The 22,228-nt window shown below is 39.3% G+C and overlaps 1 protein-coding gene across 16 annotated transcripts in view; it reads right to left on the bottom strand.

The window, feature by feature from the left end:
* Nucleotides 1–22,228, bottom strand: part of POLQ (DNA polymerase theta) — a 105,596-nt gene that overhangs the window by 57,997 nt on the left and 25,371 nt on the right. For 14 of the 16 annotated variants that reach the window (XR_012431665.1, XR_012431667.1, XR_012431666.1 and 11 more), the window contains 5 exons: nucleotides 21,410–21,622; nucleotides 14,195–14,337; nucleotides 12,732–12,936; nucleotides 12,258–12,400; nucleotides 1,103–1,296 (listed from right to left, as the gene is read on the bottom strand). Coding sequence is in view for 11 of the 16 variants with exons in the window: in XM_005548035.4 (XP_005548092.2) it covers nucleotides 1,103–1,296; nucleotides 12,258–12,400; nucleotides 12,732–12,936; nucleotides 14,195–14,337; nucleotides 21,410–21,622 (898 nt within the window). In the remaining 5 variants the exon portion in view is untranslated. The remainder of the gene's footprint in view (nucleotides 1–1,102; nucleotides 1,297–12,257; nucleotides 12,401–12,731; nucleotides 12,937–14,194; nucleotides 14,338–21,409; nucleotides 21,623–22,228) is intronic. The other 2 variants (XM_065539163.2, XM_074033371.1) reach the window with 2 other exon arrangements.

The following is a 22,228-nucleotide window of genomic DNA, read 5'->3' as shown; positions in this document are numbered from 1 at the left end:
ACAGGTGTGAGCTACTGCACCCGGCCAATTTCATTATATTTCAAAGAAGCTAACAGCCTGTATCAATTTATCCACCTGAATCTTTTAATTAGCTCTTCTTCCCTATTGGTAGTGAATCACTTCTAAGCATGATATAAAGCATAACCCCAGGTGAAGTCACAGTAAATTGGTGGTTCTTCTGATCAACACCTTCTTTACAAAAGAGAGGTAATTAAATATTATACTTTAAAATATAAGATCTTTATATATAAGGGCTACTAAACTGTGAACTGCAGAAAGAAACTAAAATACCAATAAATTCATTAAATACAGAAAACTTGCCAGGCGTGGTGGCTCACACCTGTAATCCCAGCACTTTGGGAGGCGGAGGCGGGCAGATCACCTGAGGTCAGGAGTTTAAGACTAGCCTGACAAACATGGAGAAACCCCGTCTCTATTAAAAACACAAAACTAGCCGGGCGCGGTGGCTCAAGCCTGTAATCCCAGCAATTTGCGAGGCCGAGACGGGCGGATCACGAGGTCAAGAGATCGAGACCATCCTGGCTAACACGGTGAAACCCTGTTTCTACTACAAAAAATACAAAAAACTAGCCGGGCGAGGTGGCGGGCGCCTGTAGTCCCAGCTACTCGGGAGGCTGAGGCAGGAGAATGGCATAAACTCGGGAGGCGGAGCTTGCAGTGAGCTGAGATCCGGCCACTGAGCTCCAGCCTGGGCCGCGACAGAGCGAGACTCTGTCTCAAAAAAATAAATAAATAAAAATAAATAAAAAACATAAAAACACAAAACTAGCCAGGCATGGTGGCACATGCCTGTAATCCCAGTTCCTCTGCAGGCTGAGGCAGGAGAATCGCTTGAACTCGGGAGGCGGAGGTTGCGGTGAGCCGAGATCGTGCCATTGCACTCCAGCCTGGGCAACAAGAGCAAAACTCCATCTCAAAAAAAAAAAAAAAGAAAATGAAAAAAAAAAAAAAACTGAAAAATCTTATACTTTGCCAAAATTTTGATTTTATTGACAATGAAAGTGACTACAATAAACTGGGCATCTACTACATGCAAGACACTGTGTTAAATACTGGAAAGCCCAGAGACCTTGATGTTTACCTTTTATGGATGGCCATTTGTCGATGCTGTCTCTCAGTTCTGGTTACTACTTTTCCTTTCACACAGCGGGCCAAGAACCCCTCTTCAACTCCCACTAGCTCTGCCACCCTTTTCATTGAAGTTGGCAACTTCTCCCATAAACAGAAAAATCGATACCAATCAATAGTAGTCCAATCCTCGAACATAGGTGTAACCTAAAAGAAAAAAGTATTATTCATTAACTAAAACTATTACATTACAAAAAACCATTATACACAACCTTCATATTAAAGACAAAAGCCAGGCGTGATGGTATGCACCTGTAGTCCCAGCTACTCAGAAGGCTGAGATGGAAAGATCGCTGGAACCCAAAAGTTTGAAGCTGCAGTGAGCTATGACTGAGCCACTGCACTCTAGCTCAACTGACTGGGTGAGACTCTGTCTCTAAAAAAAATGAAATAAAATAAATAAAATGGCCAGCTGTGGTGGTTCATGCCTGTAATCCCAATGTTTTAGGAGGCCGAGGCAGGAGGATCGCTTGAGCCCAGGAGTTTGAGGCTGCAGTAAGGTATGACTGTGCTACCGCACTCCAGCCTGGGCAACAGAGCAAGACTCCATTTCAAAAAAAATTACAATAAAATAAAATTACTTAAAATAAAAAGACAAAGGCCTCAGGATTTATAAAATGTCTAACTGCGATAATACCTCATTTATATGGAAACATCATTTATTCACAAACAATGCATTGCCAGGACAAATGGAAAGAGATCATTAAGCATACAAACTGGATTTTATAGAACCCAAGTCTTTTTTTTTTTTTTTTAAAGACAAGGTCTTGTTCTATCATCCAGGCTGGGATACAGTTCACTGCAGCTTCAACCTCCTGTGCTCAAGCAATCCTCCCACTTCAGCCTCCCAAGTAACTGGGGCTATAAGGTGAGTGACACCACATCTGCCTAATTTTCTAATTTTTTTGGTGAAACTGGGTTTTATTCTGTTGCCCAGGTTGGTCTCTGACTCCTGGCCTCAAGCAATTCTCCTGCCTCAGACTCTCAATATGCTGGGATTACAGGCGTCAGCCACTGCACCTGGCCAGAACCTAAGTTTTTAATCATAGACACTTCTAATATCAATATTCTAACTGTAGTTAGAATCTTAAGCATTCTGACTAATTTTCAAGAAAGAATCAATAACATAGAGGAGAGAAGGGAAGAATCAATATTCAGAATTGATATATACCCAAAATGTCAAGATTCAACAAAAATTATGAAACATATAAGAAATAGGAAAGTGCATCTCAAACACAGGGGGAAAAGCAGGCAAAAGAAATAAAAAGAAATACCTTTGAGAGGCTCCAGCTACTGAAATAAGACTTCAAAGCAAACATTATAAACATGGTTTAAAAAAAAAAAAAAAAAAAAAAAAGGCATGCTTGAAGTAAAAGGCACGATGCCAATGTCTCATTAAGTAGAGAATACAATAAAGAGAAAATTATTTTTTAAAGAACCAAATGAAAATTCTGGAGTTAAAAGTACAATAACTGGCCAGGCACAGTGGCTCGTGCCTATAAACCCAGCACTTTGGGAGGCTGAAAGGAGAGGACCACTTGAGCTCAGGAGTTCGAGACCAGCATGAGCAACATGGTGAAACACTGTCTCTACAAAAAAGTACAAAAATTAGCCAGGGATGATGGCATATGCCTCTGGTCCCAGCTACTTGGGAGGCTGAGGTGGGAAGACTGCTTGAGCCCAGAAGGTCAAGGCTGCAGTGAGCCATAACTGTGCCACTGTACTCCTGTCTGGGCAACAGAGCAAAAACCTGTCTCCAAAAAAAAAAAAAAGTGCAATAACTAAAATGGGGTTTACTATGTTGCCCAGGTTGGTCTTGAACTCTTAAACTCAAATAACGCTCCTGCCTTGGCCTTCCAAAGTGCTAGGATTAAAGGTGTGAGCCACCGAACCTGGACCTAAAATGGATAATTTACTAGAGAGATCAACAAGATATCCAAGCTGGCATAAGAAAGAATCAGCAAACATGAATAGATTAATAATGACTATGCAATCTGAAAGAGGGAGAAGAGAAAGCAGAAAAAATGAACAGAGCCTTAAAGGAATATGAGAAACATTAAGTATACCGACATATGCATAATGAGTACCAGGAGAAGACACAAAGGAAAAGGAAAATCATCTGAAGAATTTATGGCTGAAAGTATTCCAAATTTGATGGAAAACATTAACCTACATATCCAAGACACTCAGTGAACTCCAAGCAGGATACATACAAAGACATCCACACAAAGACGCATCACAGTCAAAACATTAAAGCTAAAGAAAAAAAATCTTGAAAACAGCAAGTCATCGTGTATAAGAGAAACCTGATAAGATTAACAGCTAACTTCTCAACAGAAAAAAGAAAGCCAGAAAATGCAGTGAGATGACATATCAAACCACTCAAAGAAAAAAAAAAAATCTGTCAACTAAACATTGTTTTTTCTTTTGAAACAGGGTCTGGCTCTGTCACTCTGGCTGGAGTGCAGTGGCACAATCTCAGCTCACTGCAACGTCTACCTCCTGGGCTGAAGCCATCCCCCCACCTCAGCTTCCCAGGTAGCTGAGACTATAGGTGCATACCACCACACCTGGCTAATTTTTGTATTTTTCTGGTAAAGACGGAGTTTCACCGTGTTGCTGGTCTCAAACTCCTAGGCTCAAGCCATCTACCTGCCTCAGCCTCCCAAAGTGCTGGGATTACAGGCATGAGTCACCATGCCCAGCCTCAACTAAGAATCTTATATAAAGGAGAGTTATTTTTCAAAAATAAAAATATAACAGAAACATTCCCAGATAAACAAAACCTGAGAAAATTTTGCTAGCAAATCCATTTTATAAGAAATACTAAGGCCGGGCGCGGTGGCTCACGCCTGTAATCCCAGCACTTTGGGAGGCCGAGGCGGGCGGATCACGAGGTCAGGAGATCGAGACCATCCTGGCTAACACGGTGAAACCCCGTCTCTACTAAAAATACAAAAGTGGTGCGCGCCTGTAGTCCCAGCTATTCGGAGGCTGAGGCAGGAGAATGGCGTAAACCCGGGAGGCGGAGCTTGCAGTCAACCGAGATCGCGCCACTGCACTCCAGCCTGGGCGACAAAGCGAGACTCCGTCTCAAAAAAAAAAAAAAAAAAAAAAAGAAAAAAAAAGAAATACTATACTAGCCAGGCGCAGCGGCTCACGCCTGTAATCCCAGAATTTTGGGAGGCTGGGTGGGCAGGGGGGTGGAGGCTGGATCACTCGAGGTCAGGAGTTCAAGACTAGCCTGGTCAACATGGCAAAACCCTGTCTCTACTAAAAATACAAAAAAAAATTAGCCAGAAGTGGTGGTGCATTCCTGTAATCCCAGGGACTCAGGAGACTGAGGCACGAGAATTGCTTGAACCTGGGAGGCAGAGGTTACAGTGAGCAGAGACTGCACCACTGCACCACTGTACACCAGCCTAGGCAACAGAATGAGACTCTGTCTCCAGAAAAAAAAGAAGAAACAAAGAAATACTAAAGAAAGCTCTTCAGCTTGAAAGAAACTCACCCAAAACCATATTTCAATTCCAAACAAAAAAATCAAAGAGCATCAACAAAGGAAATTATGTGGGTACATATAAAAACAGTATCATTACATATTTATCTTTTCTTCTGAGTGATTTAAAAGGCAATTTATAAAACAATATGCATATAATTGTACTGTATTGGGTTTGTTTGTTTGTTTGAGACACAGTCTCACTCTGTTGCCCAGGCTGGAGTGCAGTGGCACAATCTCAGCTCACTGCAACCTCTACCTCCCAGGTTCAAGTGATTCTCATGCCTCAGCCTCCTGAGTAGCTAGAATTATAGATATGCACCACCACACCCAGCTCATTTTTATATTTTTAGTAAAGATGGGGCTTCACCATGATGGCCAGGCTGGTCTTGAACTCCTGACCTCAAGTGGTCCACCCGCCTCAGCCTACCAAAGTGCTGAGATTACAGGCATGAGCCACCACGCCCTGCCAATATGCATATAATTGTATTGTTGGGCCCATAACATATAAAAATCACAATATATTTGACAGTATCAGCCCACAGGAGGCAGGTGAAAGCAAAGCTGTACCGAACTAAGGAAATGACAAGAGATGGTGTCCCAAATCCATAGAAATAAATGAAGAAAAAAAACAATCATAAATAAGAACGTTAATGAAGCAAACTCTGTAAATGTATATTTGCTCTCCTTTCTTCTCTCAGCTTCTCTAAAAACATTGAATTACATAAAATACTAAGTATAACAACGTACTATTAGGTTTGCAACACATAATGATGCCATAAGTACAACAATGGCACAAAAAAAGGAATCAAAATAGAGTTATTTAAGAATACTTCTTTATCTCACTGCAATTAAGTTAGTATAAATTTTCAGCTGTACCTGATAATCCCTTGAGTAACCATAAAAAAAAAAAAAAGAGAGCAAAAAATATAGAGATAAACGTACAAAATTAAAATGTCATACAATTTTGTGCTGCATAGTCACATTTTGGTCAATGACAAACTGCATATATGACAGTAGTCCCGTTAGATTATAATGGAGCTGAAAAATTAATATTGCCTAGTGACATCATAGTCATCAAAACGTCTAACATGTTGCATTACCTTTTCTATGTTTAGAAATGTCTAGATACACAAATACTTACCATTGTATTACAACTGCCTACAGTATTCAGTAGAGTAACATGCCAAACAAGTTTGTAGCCTAGCAGCAGTTAGGTTATACCATATATCCTAGGTGTGCAGCAGGCCATAACATCTAAATTTGTGTGAGTACACTCTGTAATATTCACACAAGAACAAAATTGCCTAAAGATGCAATTCTCAGAATGTATCACTGTCCTTAAGCGATAATGACTATACTAAAAAATAATCCCTTCATTCAAAAAAGAGCCGTAAAAGAGGTACAGGGGAACAAATTCTCTGAGAATACCGACCGTAGTTGAAAACTTCAATACCTGACTTTCAACAATGAATAGAACTACTAAGAAAATCAAAAGGAAATAGAAGACTAAAACAACACTTTAAGTCAATTAGACCTAAGAGACATCTATAGAACTCCACCAAACCATAGCAAAATGTATAGCTGTCTCTTATTATCTGTGGGGGACTGGTTCCAGGACCTCCTGCAGATAACAAAATCCATGGATGCTCAAGTCTCTGATATAAAATGATAGTGTCTATATATAACCTAGACACATCCTGCCATATACAGAGTAATCATCTAGAGTAATTATAATACCTAATACCACATAAATACTAGGTAAATAGCTGATAAACTGTATTATTTAGGGAATAATGACAAAAGAAACTATAAGTTCAGTACAGAAAAAAAATTTTTTGAGATAGTCTCACTCTGTCACCCAGGCTGGAGTGCAATGGCGCGATTTCGGCTCACTGCAACCTCTGCTTCCCAGGTTCAAGTGATTCTTCTGCCTCAGCCTGGCTGGGGCCTGCTCCCAGTCAATACTTATGACTCCCAAGTAGCTGGACTCCACGCCCAGCTAATTTTTGTATTTTGTAACTTTGTATTTTTAGTACAGACAGGGTTTCACCATGTTGGTCAGGCTGGTCTCAAACTCCTGACCTCAGATGATCCACTGAAAGAAAGAAAAGAAAGAAAGAAGGAAAGAAAAAGAAAGAAGAAGGAAAGGAAAGGAAAGGAGAAAAGAAAAGAAAGAGAAAAAGAAAAGAAAACAAAATTGAAAACTATTTAGCTGGACTGATCAAGAAATGGTGCAGGACGATTCAAATTACTAAAATCAGGAATGAAAGAGGAACCACCCCCATCATCCTTACATAAGTAAAAAGGATTAGAAGGGAATACTATGAACAACTAAATGCCAACAAATTAGATAATCTATGTGGACTATTTTCTGGAAATACACAAACTACCAAAACTGATTGAAGAACAAATAGAAACTCTGAATAGTTATAATAAGTAAAAAGATTAAATTCATCATCAAAACATTTACTCCAAAGTAAAGCACAGGCCCAGGTGGCTTGACTGGTGAAATTCACCAAACATTTAAATAACAATTAACAGCAATCTTTAACAAATTCTTCAAAAAAAAAAACAAACAAAAAAAAAAAACAGAAGAGGAAGAAATATATCCTAACTCATACTGTGCAGTTAATATTACTCCAAAACCACACAAAGACATCACGAGAAAAGAGAACTACAGGTCAATGTATCTTATGACAAAAATACTAGCAAACCAAATAAAATACTAGCAAACCAAATCCAGCAACATAAAAAGGATTATACAACCTAACCAAGTCAGATACTCTCTTTTGGAATGGAAGTATTTATCCAATGCCTATACCCCCATTGCATCTTGGGAGTAACTAACTTAGCTTTTGTTATTTCACAGCCTCATCGGTGAAAAGCACTAGCCTTCTTTCAGATGAGACTTTGGACTTTTGAGTTAATGATGCAATGAGTTAAGACTTTGGGGGACTGTTGGGAAGGGATGGTTGTATCTTGGAATATGAGAAGGTCATGAGATTTAGGGGCAGGGTGGATTTATATAGTTTAGATATGTGTCCCCACCGAATTTGATGTTGAAATGTAATCTTCAATGCTGGAGATGGGGCCTGGTAGCAGGTGATTGGATCATGAAGACCGTTTCTTATGGTTTAACACCATCCCCCTTGGTGCTGTCATTGCAACAGTGAGTTCTTGTGAGATCTGGTTGTTTAAAAGTGAGTGGCACCTCCCACCTCTCTCTCACTCTCTTTCTCTTGCTCTGGCCATATAAGATGTGCCTATTTCCCCTTTACTTTCTGCCATGATTGGAAGCTTTCTGAGGCCTCCCAGAAGTAGAAGCCACTGTGCTTCCTGTACAGCCTGCAGAATCATGAGCCAATTAAACTTCTCTTCTTTATAAATTATCCAGTCTCCATAATTTCTTTACAGCAGTGTGAGAATGGACTAATACAGTAAGCCAAAAAGAATAGCTATGAACACTGAAAAAGCAGAGCAATGAAGGGAAACTTGCCCTACCAGAAAGTTTTTAATTAAAACAGAGCCACTGGCACAAAAATCAGTCAAACTGGTCTTTTGTCAGACCAAGAAGTGAAACAGAAATATACACAATGACAAATGGAATTAGAAATGTACCCAAATACAAATGGAAATACAGAAGATAAAAGTTGCCATCTTGAGTCATTACATAAATTAATTTTTTAATAAATGATGCTGAGATTACAGATAGCCATTATGAAAAAAACATGAAACTGAAGAACCATATGCTAGAATACACTCCAAATGAAGCAGAGCTCAAAATAGGGGGAGGCCAGGCACAGTGGCTCACACCTGTAATCCCAGCACTTTGGGAGGCCGAGGCAGGTGGATCACCTGAGGTTGGAAGTTCAAGACCAGCCTGACCAACATGGAGAAACCCCATCTCTACTAAAAAAAAAAAATACGAAATTAGCCAGGCATGATGGCGCATGCCTGTAATCCCAGCTACTCAGGAGGTTGAGGCAAGAGAATCGCTTGAACCCAGGAGGCGGAGGTTGCGGTGAGCCAAGATTGCACCTTGCACTCCAGCCTGGGCGACAAGAGCAAAACTCCATCTCAAAAAAAAAAAAAAAAAAAAAAAAATAGGGGGACCACAACTGTACAATTACTTGAAGAAAATGTGGGTGAATTCCTTAATAATCTCAGAGCAAAAAAAAGTTCTCACTAATTCGAAAGTTCATAAATTCAACTGCATTTTTTAAAAAATGCTAGATAAAACATACGATAGGCAAAGTCAAAAGACAAGTGAAAAACCAAGAGGAAAATCCTTCTACTTACACCACAAAGCACCAATCTCCCTAATATATAAAAAACCTTTAAAACTAAAAACAAAACAAAAGCAAACAAACAAACACCACACACAACAGAACAATGAGCAAAAGACATGGACAATTCACTGGGGAGGGAGGTGGGGAATCCTCTCATTAGCAATCACTCCCCATTTTCGTCCAGCCTCCTCACACTCCCCCAGCCCTGGGTAACTACTAAGGCACTAAATGTACTTTTTGTTTCTATGGACTGCCATTCTGGACATTTTATATAAATGGGGGAAAATGTTCAAATTTACTCATAATGTAAAAAAATGTAAACTAAAACTACACTCAAAAATACAAAAGCTTAACAATATTCTCACTACTTGCGAGGCCGTGAAAAAACAACTACTCTCATATATCACTGGTAAAACAGGAAAATGATACAAACTCTACAGAGATCAACTTTGCAAAACCAAAATCACTTACGGTTTTTCATCTTACCCAGCAGTTGCACTTCCGGGAGTCTTTCCTAAAGATACACCTCCATAAAACTAAACACTGTGTGTACCACATTATTTACTGCAGCATAATTTGCCACAACAAAATATTGAAAACAATCCAAATGTCCATCAATACGGAACTGATAGACTAAACAACAGTACATCCACCTACACAACAGAATTATAGTTATAAAAAAGATTAAAAAATGAGTTCATATGAAGTGATTTCCAAGATACACTATTAAGAAGAAAAAGGTATAGAATAATGTATACAGCATGCTACCCTCTGTATAAAAAAGGTGAAGAATATGTATGACAATTTTTGTAAACTTAAAAAAAGAGAAGAGATACATCAAAAAATGAATGAAAACAGTCATCTATGAAAGGTGGGTAGAAAAGGTGTGGAAGGGATGGTCATAGGAGTCAGACTTCTCTGACTATTCTTGTTTATATAGTTCTGACTTTTGAATCACAGAAATATTTTATATATTCAAAATCTAAAATAGTACATGCAAATACTAAATGTTTTGTCTAACTTAAAACATAAACGTATTTTAACTGCCAGTGCTTTGAGCTAGGGGTCAAGGCCTTTTGAGCACGAGTCTGTTGATTAGAATTTACCATGGCTTTCTTAAACCATAACCACAATACATTGTTTAAGAAATCCAGTTTTTGTTCTGTAACGTGAAGTTAGAAATTAAAGATAATTGCTGGCCGGGTGCGATGGCTCACACTTGTAATCCCAGCACTTTGGGAGGGCGAGGACGGTGGATCACTTGAGGTCAGGACTTCAAGACCAGCCTGGCCAACAAGGTAAAACCCTGTCTCTACTAAAAATACAAAAATTAGCCAGGTGTGGTGGCATGCACCTGTAGTCCCAGCTACACAGGAGGCTAAGGCAGAAGAATCGCTTGAACCTGGGAGGCAGAGGTTGCAATGAGCCAAGACTGTGCCACTGCACTCCAGCCTGGGCAACAGAGTGAGACTCTACTAAAAAAAAAAAAAAAAAAAAAAATTAGAAATTAAAGATCATTGCAAAATAAACTTTCAGCAGTGTCCTTTTGGTTTTTCCCCTGTCTAAATTCCTGTAACGTTTTCTCAGAGCTTTCAGTTATCTCACTTATATTTTTTTGTTTGTTTTTAAGAGACGAGGTTTCTTGCTGTCACCAAGGCTGGAGCATGGTGGTGCGATCATAGCTCACTATAACCTAGAACTCCTGGGTTCGAGTGATTCTCCTGTCTCAGCCTTGTAAGTAGCTGGAATTACCAGCATGCACCACCACACACAACTAATCTTTAATTTTTTTTTTTTTTTTGGTAGCAACAGATTCTTGCTCTGTTGCCCATGCTGGTCTCAAATTCCTGGCCTCAGGTGATCCTTCTGCCTCAGCCTAATTTTCTCAGAAGCAAACTGACATGAACAAGTTTGGGAACACAACTAACTCTTGAAGGGCATGCAACTCGAATGGTGAGAGAAGTACACAAGACCACTAACCACAAACATTCAGCATAATAACACTGCCAACAGTCTTCATATTTTAGAGAGGGAACAGGAGTAGGAATAGTTAGGTAATTTGGCAAATGACTTACATAATGTTTATGGGAGAATTTATTAAAAACAATAGATAATGTTATTAAATATTTATTCAGATACCAAATATTCATCAAAGACTATCAGCCCTGAGGTGGGAATTATTATCTCCATTTTACAAATGAGGAAATGAAATCTTAAGAGAGGTTAAGTACTTACCCAAGGTTGTACGATTACTAAGTGATGAGGCCAAAAGTTGAACTAAGGCAGTCTGACCCTAAAGCCCACAATCTTAGCCACTGTATAATAAATGAGACTTATTTTTAAGGCCATGATAGATGACCGGTGAAACCTGCTTTGAGATTCCTCCCAGTCACATTCTTGGGCACAGACCTTTGAACCTATCATGCATTATGCGAGTTTGTAAGAAAAGAAAATTGGCACTGTCTAGATATTTCCGCTCTGCTCACTACATAGTGTTTTTTATTGAAACACATTTCCTGATCAGCCCCCTTCATTCTAATGAGACTTTCAATTTTACTCACCTCCCCCTATCACTTGCTTATCAAAATGCATGCATCTACTCTTAACTGACAAAATTAATTCTTTCTGATCAGGTTCTTGCCAGAGAATATGACCAACACTATCCAATTCTTATTAATATCTTTGTTATACAAAACAATATTCACAGAGCACTGTCTAATGTAAACAAACTTTTAAAATTCCTTATGGCATTTATTATAGAGATTTTTATCAACAATGTTAAGTTCCAAAGTATCCTTTTAGGACTAAATTTCTCTTAGGCAGGGAAATGCAATGTTTTTCCTAAACTTGGTTTGTCTTTTATCTTATGAATATTAACACTAATCAAGCTTCCCTCTTTCTTTTAGTTGCTAGAAAACCCAGAATCAAAGTTGACAACAGCATTGGACATGACTTAATGGCATGCATATTTGTGTACTGACCTTTGCTTGAGTTTTACATCATGATCTTATCTTTAATTTTCTGATATTACATTTTCCTTTGCTGTTCTTTTATACATTGTAAAATATATATTTTTTATAAACCAACTCAAATATTTTTTGAAAGGAGGCTGGAGAAAATAAATTTAAAAGTAACTAGAACAATTTAGATTATTACTTTAAAACAATTCTCTTCTTACCTTTTCTCTATTCTCACCAGTACTAACCTATGCATGGAAAACAGACAAGATGTTCTGTCAGGGTATCATTGATGTTCAGAATTATATATCTATTTTTTCTCCCTATTTTCACAAATATAATCGTTAAAACAGAACTTACCAGATAGAGAATATGAAGATCATTCTCTAAAACAAAGCCCTTCATTGCTCTTTGCAGGTCAGCAAAAATATCTAAAGTATCAGCTGGAGAAAGTGAAGAAGAAAGAGTAGCCGAACCAAGATGTGTTGGATGATACACCTTTCCTGGTTTAGGGTTAGGGTGAGGAAACAGAGGAACAAACACTCAAAATAAAACAAAATACTATCTTTCTGTATTCCAGAGCTAACCCTCCCGGCTGATAAATTTTACAAATAGTACTTTATCCAGCGCATGAAAATGTATGAGCAGGCTCTATAATAATGGTCTGAAGTTGCTAAATACAATACTGATTTACTAAAAATGAGTTGATATGCTGCTCAAAATATCAAGTTCCTTTTATACTACATGAAAAGACAATTTCCATTTACTGAGCGGTCATACACCCTCACTAAAGATGAAAAAGTGAGTAAACTGCAACTGAGAAGTCACACTTACCTTCTGTTCCATCACTGGCTTCTGTACTCTGGATGAATTCATTTTCTAGCAGCCACATCACGCAGGCCTCAATTGCTCCAAGCTGAACAGACTCTTGATTTCTCTGAATTCCTTGCTTCCCTTCTTTCATACTTGCAGCCAAAAATGTGCAGGCAGCATAAGTATGCATATCTTGTGATGTACTTGCCACTCCACCAACTATTATCTGAAAGAAGATATTTGAAAATTTCTGTAACTTTTTAATAAAACAAGCAAGCCGCCAGGAGCGGTGGCTCACGCCTGTAATCTCAACACTTTGGGAGGCCAAGGCGGGCAGATCACGAGGTCAGGAGATCCAGACCATCCTGGTTAACACGGTGAAACCCTGTCTCTACTAAAAATACAAAAAAGTAGCCAGGCGTGGTGGCGGGCGCCTGTAGTCCCAGCAACTTGGGAGGCTGAGGCAGGAGAATGGCGTGAACCCGGGAGGCGGAGCTTGCAGTGAGCCGAGATCGCACCACTGCACTCCAGCCTGGGAGACAGAGTGAGACTCCATCTCAAATAAATAAATAAATAAATAAAACAAAACATGCAAGCCCTCTGAATATAAAATAAAGAAAGCTATTTCATTCTCATTTTTTAAAATGTTCTTAGAATCTTAATGTAGAGATTTTTTATTAACTTTCTCATCACCACTCACTGTAACTGTTGATAACACCTGATGACAACAGAAAAGTTCTCCTTAAAGTAGATAAAATATTTTCTTATAAAGAAAAACAAATGGGCCAGGCATGGTGGCTCACGCCTATAATCCCAGCACTTTGGGAGGCCAAGGTGGGCAGATCAGAAGGTCAGGAGATTGAGATCATCCTGGCCAACATGGCGAAATCCCGCCTCTACTAAAAATACAAAAATTAGCTGGGTGTGGTGGCAGGCACCTGTAGTCCCAGCTACTCAGGAGGCTGAGGCACGAGAATCCCTTGAACCCAGGAGCCAGAGGTTGCAGTGAGCTGAGATGGCGCCACTGCACTCCAGCCTGACAACAGAGCGAGACTCCATCTCAAAAAAAAAAAAAAAAAAAAAAAAAACATAAAGCACCAGGCACAGTGGCTCACACCTGTAATCCCAGCACTTTGGGAGGCCAAGGTGGGCAGATCACCTGAAGGCTGGTTCAAGACCAGCCTGGGCAACATGGTGAAATCCCATCTCTATTAAAAGTACAAAAATTAGCCGGGGATGGTGGTGTGTGCCTGTAATGCCAGCTACTTGGGAGGCTGGGGCAGGAGAATTTCTTGAACCCAGGAGGCAGAGGTTGCAGTGAGCTGAGATCATGCCATTGCACTCCAGCCTGGGTGACAGAGTGAGACTCTGTCCCAAAAATAAATTTAAAAAAGAAATAAACCTAAGAGTTTCATATACTAATATTTTACCACTTTAATTTAGGCATAAAAGAGCAAATGGTAATTTAGCAAACTCTCTCTTACCTCCAGAATAGCTCGTATCATGCTGGCAGTTACTTCTTCTCCTTCTCGTCTTTGCAGACAGCTGCGAACAGGCTTTAGAGAACCCTGAAGGAGAGCTATCCCTTTTGATTTCTCAGAGTTCTTACAAATTAAGATACTCTCGCCTATAACCAAAAGATATGCATTTGCAAAATCCCAATATAGTTCCATAAGATATCTGCTAAAGAGATTTTAAGTTGATTTACTTTGCTTAAAAGGAGACAAGAGATGATAGTGGTTGTTACGGTAATAAAATTATGGCTATTTTTTTGAACTCTGGACACAAGGGGATCAGAATATGCTACTCCAAACTATGCCACTTTGGCATAAGGATTATTTTGAGCTGAAGGCCTTTGGGAGGCAGCAAACACAGAAAGAACTCTTTGTCCTCTGTCCTCTCCCTACCTGCCTAAAAGCAAGAATAAATTTTTCCCTTTGTGATGATGTTTTCCCTCCCCTCTCCCATACAACACAACAACCCTTACTTATCACTGGAGACAGATCAGCACTGAGATGCGTCTGCACAAACAAACTCTACCTACTAAAATAACTTCTATCTTCCATCAGTTTCCCCCACATATTTACCTTCTCACTATTTGTTGCCCCTAAAAGCCCAGATACCTTTTCCTTTTTCTTGTCACTTCTCCACAATTTACTGTCCATTGTTAAAATGTTATATAAGACCCCAGGTTTTAACAGTTTCTCAGGTCTTCAATCCTTTTCTATAAAGGCTTCCATGTACATAAAAATTAAAAGATTAGCATCAAATAAAATTTAAATGCCTTGTCTCCTGTTAATCTGTCTGTTAATGTAATCAGCAGGTCCCAACTGCAGAACCCAAGAAAGTAAAGGAAAAGTCTTTTTCTTCCCCTACAGGATTAACCATTATTATTGAACAATGAAGTAATTAATAGAGGTACTTTCAAACCTATAAAGTAAAATGCAAATGTAAATTGTTACCAGTTATATGATAAAATAAATTCAAAAATGCTTGTAGATACCCAAAATACTTGTAGATACCCAGAATTAGGAAATATTACAACATTTACTAATCTAAATGCTTTATTGTGACAACCAAATGAACAAAAATACATGAGAGCACTTATATGTTAAAGCTGTATACAACTATACGATTTGAACAAACTATCATTGCAACAATTATGACTAGAGAGAATCATAATTTTTCTTCAAAAATGAATCCAATACTGTGGGAAAGAAAACAGGTAAGAGGTTCAAAAACACAAATGAAGAATACTTTTTTTTTCTTAATAAAAATAAAACTGGCACAATGCTGGAATATCCTTACCACCCCCAGCAAAGAGAAGGTACAGATTATCCTTCCCAACTGCCAAACTGAGAATCAAAATAGGACAAAGTAAAGGGATTATAAACTCGATGATCACTGGCTATTTATCCCAGAAATGATTATAAAGATAGGCACCATTAAAAAATCAAAACAGCCAGGCAACCAACATGGTAAAAAAACAAAACAGCCAGCCTAACCAACATGGTGAAACCCCATCTCTACTAAAAATACAAAATTAGCCAGGCATGATGACCCATTCCTGTAATCTCAGCTACTTGGAAGGCTGAGGCAGGAGAATCGCTTGAGCCCTTGAGGTAGAGGTTGCAGTGAGCCAAGATTGCACCACTGCACTCCAGCCTGGGCAACAAGAGTGAAACTTCACCTCAAAAAAAAAAAAAGCAGGGGGGCCAGGCGTGGTGGCTCATGCCTATAATCCCAGCACTATGGGAGGCCAAGGTGGGCGGATCACCTGAGGTCAGCAGTTCAAGACCAGCCTAACCAACATGGTGAAATCCTATCTCTGCTAAAAAAATGCAAAATTAGCCGGACATGATGGCACATTCCTATAATCTCAGCTACTTGAGAGGCTGAGGCAGTAAAATTGCTTGAACCCAGGAGGTGGAGATTGCAGTGAACTGAGATTGCGCCATTGCACTGCAGCCTGGGCAACAAGAGCAAAATTCCATGTCTAAAAAAAAACAAACAACAATAACCAAAAAAAAAAAAAAAAAACCCAAAACTTGGGAAAAAGTCTGAAACTTATGCATGGACCACAAAACCGAATAAAAATTGCAAGATCTAGTATGAAAAACTATCTCACTTTGACCTCATCACCCGTTCCACTCCCCTAAGTCAGCATAGTACCACACAGAAAGGAATCCCCAGGGCTCATAGCTTCTACATTGGGAAAAGAGAACCAGAGAACATATAGCTTCCCTAGCATTTCAAGAGGCTTCCCAAGAAGCCAACTCTATTCTCACCTCACAGAGAACATGCTGGGTAACAGCACAGCTAGATCACCTGGGGTCAGGCAGAAGCAAAGCAAGGAGGCAGAGCTCATGGCAACCGGCATGCAGATCTTGGTGGTAGCTCTGTGTACCTGCCAGTGGTGGTGCCAATCAGAGGTACCAGCTAACAGTGTAGCCCACCACAAAGCCAAACTGATCACTTCCAGATGTGGTAGGAAATTCTACCTGGCTTGAATCTTTAGATGGTCAGCCTCTAGGCCCAGCGTCAAACCTCATGAAGACCCTGCCCAGGAAGGGAGATGACCATCACAGTGCATTTTGGAAAGGAGCAGGGGCTAGTTCTGCCAAACCTGGGGTTTTAAACAGTGCTCAGCTCAGCCTCAAGGACCTGCCCCAGGTGGAAGATGCCTATCATAGTGTATTTTTGCAAAGTGCAGGGACTAGTTCTGCCATACGGGTGGAAGTTTAAACAGCCCTCAGTTCAGTCTCAAAGCCCATTCCGAGTCCCCACCTAGGCAGGGAGGCAAACCTCAGATATGCACTTATTTTATTTTATTTTTAGAGGGGGGATCTCTGTCGCTCACACTGGAGTGCAGTGGCATGATCATAACTCACTGAAGCCTCAAACTCCTGGGCTCAAGTGATCCTCCCATCTCAGCCTCCCAAGTCACTGGGATACAGGCATGAGCCACCATGCTCAATCATGCATTTCCACTGAGCATAGCAGCTGGTCCACTGGTCCAGAATAGCAACTCCACCTAACCTCGGGGCCCAGCCTGCAACACTATCCAAGTGCAGATCTCAAATAGGGGTACCACCTGGCCAAGGAATACACTCTGGGGCCCAGCCAAGAGGTGACTGCAATGCCAAACGAGCAACTCTGCCTGACTGTAGAGCTCAGCTAGTGGGTTCACCTGATAGCAGAACCCAGCCAGCAGTCCCACCCAAACTCAGAGCAAAGGCAGCAGCCCAACTATCTAGAGAAGCCAAAAGCAAGCTTTGTCTGCTCAGGGCTGCTATCAGTTGGCCTATTCAGAATCAAAGGCTAGACAACTGAAGTTCTATCCCTGTCAAAGAACACCTATAAAAGCCAGAGATAGCTGTCTCCTCAAATGTGCAGATACCAACACAAGAACACAGATTACAAAGAACCAGGAAGCCAAGATACCTTCAAAAGAAACTAACAAAGTTCCAACAATGAACCCTAAAGAAATGAAGATCTGTGAAATGAGAAAGAATCCAGAATAATTCTCCTAAGAAAGTCCAGCGAACTACAAAGATATATGGATAAAAAAAATCAAATAAAATTTGGAAAACAATATACAAACAAAACAAGAAGTTTGACAAAGAAATAGAAACAATAAAAAAGAAAGAGAAATCTTAGAGATGAAGAATACAATGACTGAACTGAAAAATGCAATGAAAGCTTTAGCAGCAGGCTTAAATCAAGCAGGAGAGAGAGAGATTAGGGAGTTGGAGGGATGAGAAGATGGTCAAAGAGTACAACGTTTCAGTTAGACAGGAAGAATAAATGATAAGTATTTGGGGGTGATATGTTAATTGGCTTAATTCCATAATTTTGCATTGTATACAGATAGCATCACTGTGTGCCTCATAAATATACACAGTTATAATTTGTCAATATCCAATTTTTAAAAATCACATGAATATAACACCTGGCTTTTGCAATGGCTACAAAACAGCTCAGCTTAAGAAAGAAAACAATCAACTAGGCAAGATACACAAGCCACTTTGGCCTGTTTAAAGGTCTTTTGCGGCTTTGATTCTTCAACAAAACAAACTGCGCTTTTTCTGAATGGGCAAGGTTTATGAAATGTCCAGATGAACATCAGTATATATGTACAGGTTCCTGCAACCACCTGTCTGGGGAGGACTCATCCACATCACAAGAGGGAAGTCGAAATTATTTAGAATCAAATAATTTATTACTGACTGCTGAACCTGCAAATTGCTATTTTGGCACAAAGCACTATCTTCCTAAGCTGGAAGATTCTAAGTCATCTATGGAAAGACTGAAGTGTCATTTAAATAAAACACCATGTGCTATCCAGGAATATCACTTATAAAATGCACAGAATTTCCAATGATGCTACATGATACAAAAAGCATGACCAAGTATTTAAATCTCCATAGTGAATATAAAACACTATATTCCTATATTCTTGATTAGCTTGAAGTTATGAGCAAGTCATATGACATCCTGAAATACAATGATAGGCAAGGTCAAAAGCTTGGAAGTCTTTAAGACCTCAGAAATGAACTTATTACGTATATTTTAGTTCTGTTTGAATGTTATCTGATTTAAGGCTTGATAATTATCCCAGGGCACTAACCTTCCAATTGTTCTTTCCCATAATATATACAAGCTAAGAATATAACAAGGCAAATAAGAACTCATCTTATTTCTTATTTCTCCTTATCTTCTACATTAACTAAGAGACCCTCTGTCCCTGAGAGAAGATTATCTGTGTAAAATGGACTTATACTCCATTCCCCAGAGGTCTGAGTCCACTGAGAATTGAGGATGGGCAGAGGTAGGCAAATAGGAATGGGAAGGAAGAATCTCACTCTCTTCCCCCAACTCTTTCTAAGCATATACATATAATCTGCATATTTTGTAGGTAAAGTAAGAGAGAAACAGGATAAACTTATCTGATGTCAGCTGTAGGAAAAATCCAACAAATTGGAAGTTGTTGTTTTTTTTTTTAATCATCAAAATTTTCAGGGCTTAAAAGAAAGGCAGACCAATGCCCTTCAGGGATTGTAAATGAGTCATTTATTATTGGGGCTGAGACTGAAAGCTGTTCCAATAGCCATTCACATCTTCTTAAGTATTAGTTGAGCACATGGCCACCCAAGCTAAAGATTATATTTCTCAGCCTCTCTTGGGGAATATAACCATGTGAAATGCAACCATGTGAAAGTTGGGGAATGTAGCCATGTGAAAGTTCTGGCCCACTGTACGTGAAGAGAAATACTATATGCAACTTCTGAGCAGTGGCCTCTTTGCTTCCTTATCTCCCCTTCCTGATGGCTGAAATGCAGATGTGATGAGAGAGACGAGACTAGCCATCTTATACCAAGGATAGAAACTATATTGCTGAAAATGTTAAAACAAAATAGAAGACTAGGTCCCCGACACACTATAGCCGTCATATAAGGCCTAAATTACAGTTACGTCATATAAGGCCTAGAATACAATTTTACTGTTATATGAGAAAGAAATTAATGTCTATCTTGTTAAACACCTATTGTATTGGTTTTTGTTACAGCAGTGAATTTATATTCTAACTAATCCAGTTACCGATAAATTATGGTCAATTTTTAGTATTTGTGGTAGTCATGTTCTATAAACTTGCCACGAACACAGAATACTGAACACTTGCTGCCAAGGAAGATGGATGATTAGGTTCCTGCAAGCCTCTAGTAAAAACGTTTTCATCACTTAATCAATACAAAACCTTGTTTTATGCATGTTTCTGTTTAAAGATATCTTATTTAATGTATACAGTTGTTTACATTGAGCTCCAGCAAACAGCATTGTAATTCATGCCTACAGAAAACTGATCACATATTTTCTCCATAAGGCACATCACAGCCTTAATGCACTAGGGAACATTAGATAGCATTTCAGTACTTTGCTTGCGGGTCATGTTAAACAGCAAAATCACCCACTAAAAGCACAAAAATGTGAAAAATGTGGCACTAACTAGCCCATTAAAAAGAAGCTTGCTCACAGTATAAGAGCTGAAACAAGAATGCAGAGCTTTGGCTTGTTCAACCGCAGCAGGGAAAGTGTTTTTGGAAAGATTCAAATTTTTCGCAGATCTGCATACGTCTGCAAAAGCCCCAGAGGTATTATTTCGGGATTCTGAATAAATTCTGTTAAGGTGGAAAATTCAAATATGGAATCCATGAATAATGAGAACTGACATATTTGGGGACTTCATGTGACAAGTCAGTTTATTCTAAAAGTTACTTCCTCAGTGTACTACGCAGGTTCCTCGGCCTAGAATATCCATTTCCTATCCACTTTCTGTATTCTCCTGGATTTCCTGATTTCTCTTCAGTAGCCACAGAACTGTTTGCCTGTGTGTTTTTTTTTTTTTTTGACATATCTAATAAAATATTGGAATCAATTATGTCCTAGGGTAGAAAGATAACAATTATGTCCTAGAGTGGAAAGTGGCAGGGAATGTTCCTCCCAAGGTTCTTTAATGTTAGATGGCTGATAATGATTTAGTTACACATATAACGATACAGCACATTAGAAATAAAGTTTGCTGCCGCTTTGACATTTAATTCAAACAAACCTCTTCCTCACTGCTTAAGACAAAACTTTTGTTTGGATTGCTGGTAAAAAAAAAAAAAAAAAAAAATCACAACTTGCTGGTACAAGGTAAGAAAATGAAAAGGTGTTTTTTCAGAGCCAGCACCGATTTCAAGAAAAAAGATGGGATGTCAAGTTCCTATTCCCGAAGTGTGAAGGTGCATCCCACCATCCTTGTCTGATTTCTGAGACCAGTCACCTAAGTTGAACTAACGTCTGTGAAAATTAATTAGTGCTAAAGAGTAACTATACTTAGAAATTAAAAATCATATTCCAGCTAAGTAATAATAAGTCATCTTGATTTACATAATACTAAATCATTTTATGGTATACAATACAAAAGAAAACCTTAATTCAACATTTGTAGAAAATCAACAGTTGATGATATATATATATGAAAATTATAACTCTTACTCACTATAAATATTAAGTGAATCCAAAATGATGATATGAGTGCACTGGATAATAAAGAAATATAGCATGATGAGAAACAGGTTGCCAGGCACTAGTCAAATTTCAAGTAGACACTGTCCTTCAGCAATGCTGCTACAATTAAATTCAAACTCACTTACCTACTGTGTCCACTCCTTTCCTGCCAGCACGACCAGCCATCTGCTTATAAGTAAGAATATCTAAAGGTCGACCACCAAAAATAGGGGTTCGAATAATCACACGACGTGCAGGTAAATTCACCCCAGAAGAAAGAGTAGAAGTCGCCGCCAAGACCCGAATGAGACCTTGACGGAAGGCTCCTTCAATAATATCTCTCTCTTCTAAAGTAAGACCTAAAAAAAGGATGTTTTTATATATTTATTGATATATAATGAAAATATTATACGTGACCACTTACAAATGGATTTGAATCTGCTTCAAGCCTCTAAAGATATTTGAAACTATTGTTATGACTGCTGACAAAGGAGTCATCACAGTCTACCTCTTTAACAGTATAATCTGGCCGGGTGCAGTGGCTCATGCCTGTAATTCCAGGACTTTGGGAGGCTGAGGCAGGTGGATCGCTTGAGGTCAGGAGTTGGAGACCAGCCTGGCCAACATGGTGAAACCCCACCTCTACTAAAAATACAAAAATTAGCTGTGTATGGTCATGGGCACCTGTAATCCCAGATAGTCAGGAGGCTGAGGCAGGAGAATCACCTGAACCTGGGAGGCAGAGTTTGCAATGAGCCGAGATCACATCATTGCACTCCAGCCTGGGCAATAGAGCGAGACTCAGTCTCACAAAACAACAATAACAAAAAAAGAGTAGAATCTGCTGCCCCTAGTATACCTCTATCTTATTTTCTAGACCAGGGGTCCACAAACTTTTCCTGTTCCTGTGGAATAGCAGGTCTCTGCTGTAACTATTCGACCCTGCCACTGTGACATGAAAGCAG

This window comes from Macaca fascicularis, chromosome 2 (assembly GCF_037993035.2).
Source record: "Macaca fascicularis isolate 582-1 chromosome 2, T2T-MFA8v1.1".
Lineage (NCBI taxonomy): Eukaryota > Metazoa > Chordata > Mammalia > Primates > Cercopithecidae > Macaca > Macaca fascicularis.
Note: the sequence above shows the minus strand (reverse complement) of the source record. Positions and strands in the feature narration are given on the sequence as shown.